Below are 1,389 nucleotides of genomic sequence, written 5' to 3'. Positions count from 1 at the left end.
AATTTGTGGAACTCGCGGGGACGAATCGCACAAGATAAAGCTCGCTAATTCATGAATTCGCTAATGCTCAAATTCGATACATTTTTTTATCATGATACAATATCAGTTAGTCTGATTTCTCATTCACAAGTTATTGTTATCATGCTGTCTTCCAAGCTCACTTTGAACAACATCTCTGAGGAGGAGATCAAGGGCAAGAGAGTCCTCATGCGCGTTGACTTCAACGTCCCCATCAAGGAGGGTCGTGTTGCTGACAAGACCCGTATTGTCAAGACCATCCCCACCATCAAGCGCGTCATGGAAATGGGTGCCCAGAGCATCGTCCTTATGAGTCATTTGGGCAGGCCCCAAGGTCAGAGAAAGGAGGAGTTCTCTCTCGCCCCTGTTGTCCCTGTTCTCGCCGGTCTGTTGGAGCACGAGGTTACCTTCGTCCCCGACTGTGTTGGTGATGTCGCTATCAAGGCATGTGCCGCCCCTGCTCAGGGAAGTATCATCCTTCTCGAGAACCTCCGATTCCACATTGAGGAGGAGGGCAAGGGTGTCAATGCTAACGGCGAGAAGGTCAAGGCTGCTGCTGAGGACGTTGCCGCCTGAACGACGCCTTCGGAACTGCCCATCGGGCTCATTCCTCCATGGTCGGCGTTCAGCTGCCCGTCCGTGTTGCCGGTCTGTTGATGGCCAAGGAGCTCGAGTACTTCGGCAAGGCTCTTGAGAACCCTGCTCGTCCCGTTCTCAGCATTCTCGGTGGTGCCAAGGTCGCTGATAAGATCCAGCTCATCAACAACATGCTCGACAAGGTCGATCTTATGATTATTGGTGGTGGCATGGCCTTCACTTTCGCCAAGACCCTCTACGGTACCAGAATCGGTGGCTCCTTGTACGACGCTGAAGGTGCCAAGATCGTCCCTGAGTTGATGGAGAAGGCCAAGGCTAAGGGTGTTGAGATCCTTCTCCCCACTGATTGGCTCTGTGCTGATGCCTTCTCTAATGATGCTAACACTAAGGTGTGCACTCAAGAGGAGGGAATCGATGATAAGTGGATGGGTCTTGATGTCGGTCCGGAGTCCACCAAGCGCAGCATTGAAATGGTCAAGAAGGCCAAGACCATCGTTTGGAACGGTCCTCAGGGCGTGTTCGAGTTCCCCAAATTCGCCACTGGTTCTCTCGCCGTTTTGGATGCTGTTTGCGAGGCCACCAAGGAGGGTGCAATCTCTATCGTTGGAGGTGGTGATACTGCCGCTATGGTTGAGCAGGCCGGCAGGGCTTGTGAGATCTCTCATGTCAGCACTGGCGGCGGAGCCTCTCTTGAGTTGCTCGAGGGTAAGGAGCTTCCTGGTGTTGTTGCTCTTAGCGGTAAGAACTAAGTCTCTATTGTTTACGATATAGCAG

General features: G+C 52.6%; 2 protein-coding genes across 2 annotated transcripts; both read left to right on the top strand.

Annotated features, from left to right (window-relative positions):
* Positions 1–141: 141 nt before the first annotated feature.
* On the top strand, positions 142–594 carry Pmar_PMAR025788 (phosphoglycerate kinase, putative; the record flags this gene model as incomplete). Its single annotated transcript, XM_002785390.1, has 1 exon — positions 142–594. The coding sequence occupies one exon, from the start codon at positions 142–144 to the stop codon at positions 592–594; it is 453 nt and encodes a 150-aa protein (XP_002785436.1).
* Positions 595–632: 38 nt separating this feature from the next.
* Positions 633–1,364, top strand: Pmar_PMAR025787 (Phosphoglycerate kinase, putative; the record flags this gene model as incomplete). The annotated part of the gene is made up of 1 exon (XM_002785389.1): positions 633–1,364. One exon carries the CDS (start codon positions 633–635, stop codon positions 1,362–1,364), a length of 732 nt encoding a protein of 243 aa, XP_002785435.1.
* Between the last annotated feature and the right edge of the window lie 25 nt (positions 1,365–1,389).

Source organism: Perkinsus marinus (assembly GCF_000006405.1).
Source record: "Perkinsus marinus ATCC 50983 genomic scaffold scf_1104296932558, whole genome shotgun sequence".
Taxonomy (NCBI): domain Eukaryota; phylum Perkinsozoa; order Perkinsida; family Perkinsidae; genus Perkinsus; species Perkinsus marinus.
The sequence above is the reverse complement of the archived record's forward strand: the minus strand, read 5'-3'. Positions and strand labels throughout refer to the sequence as shown.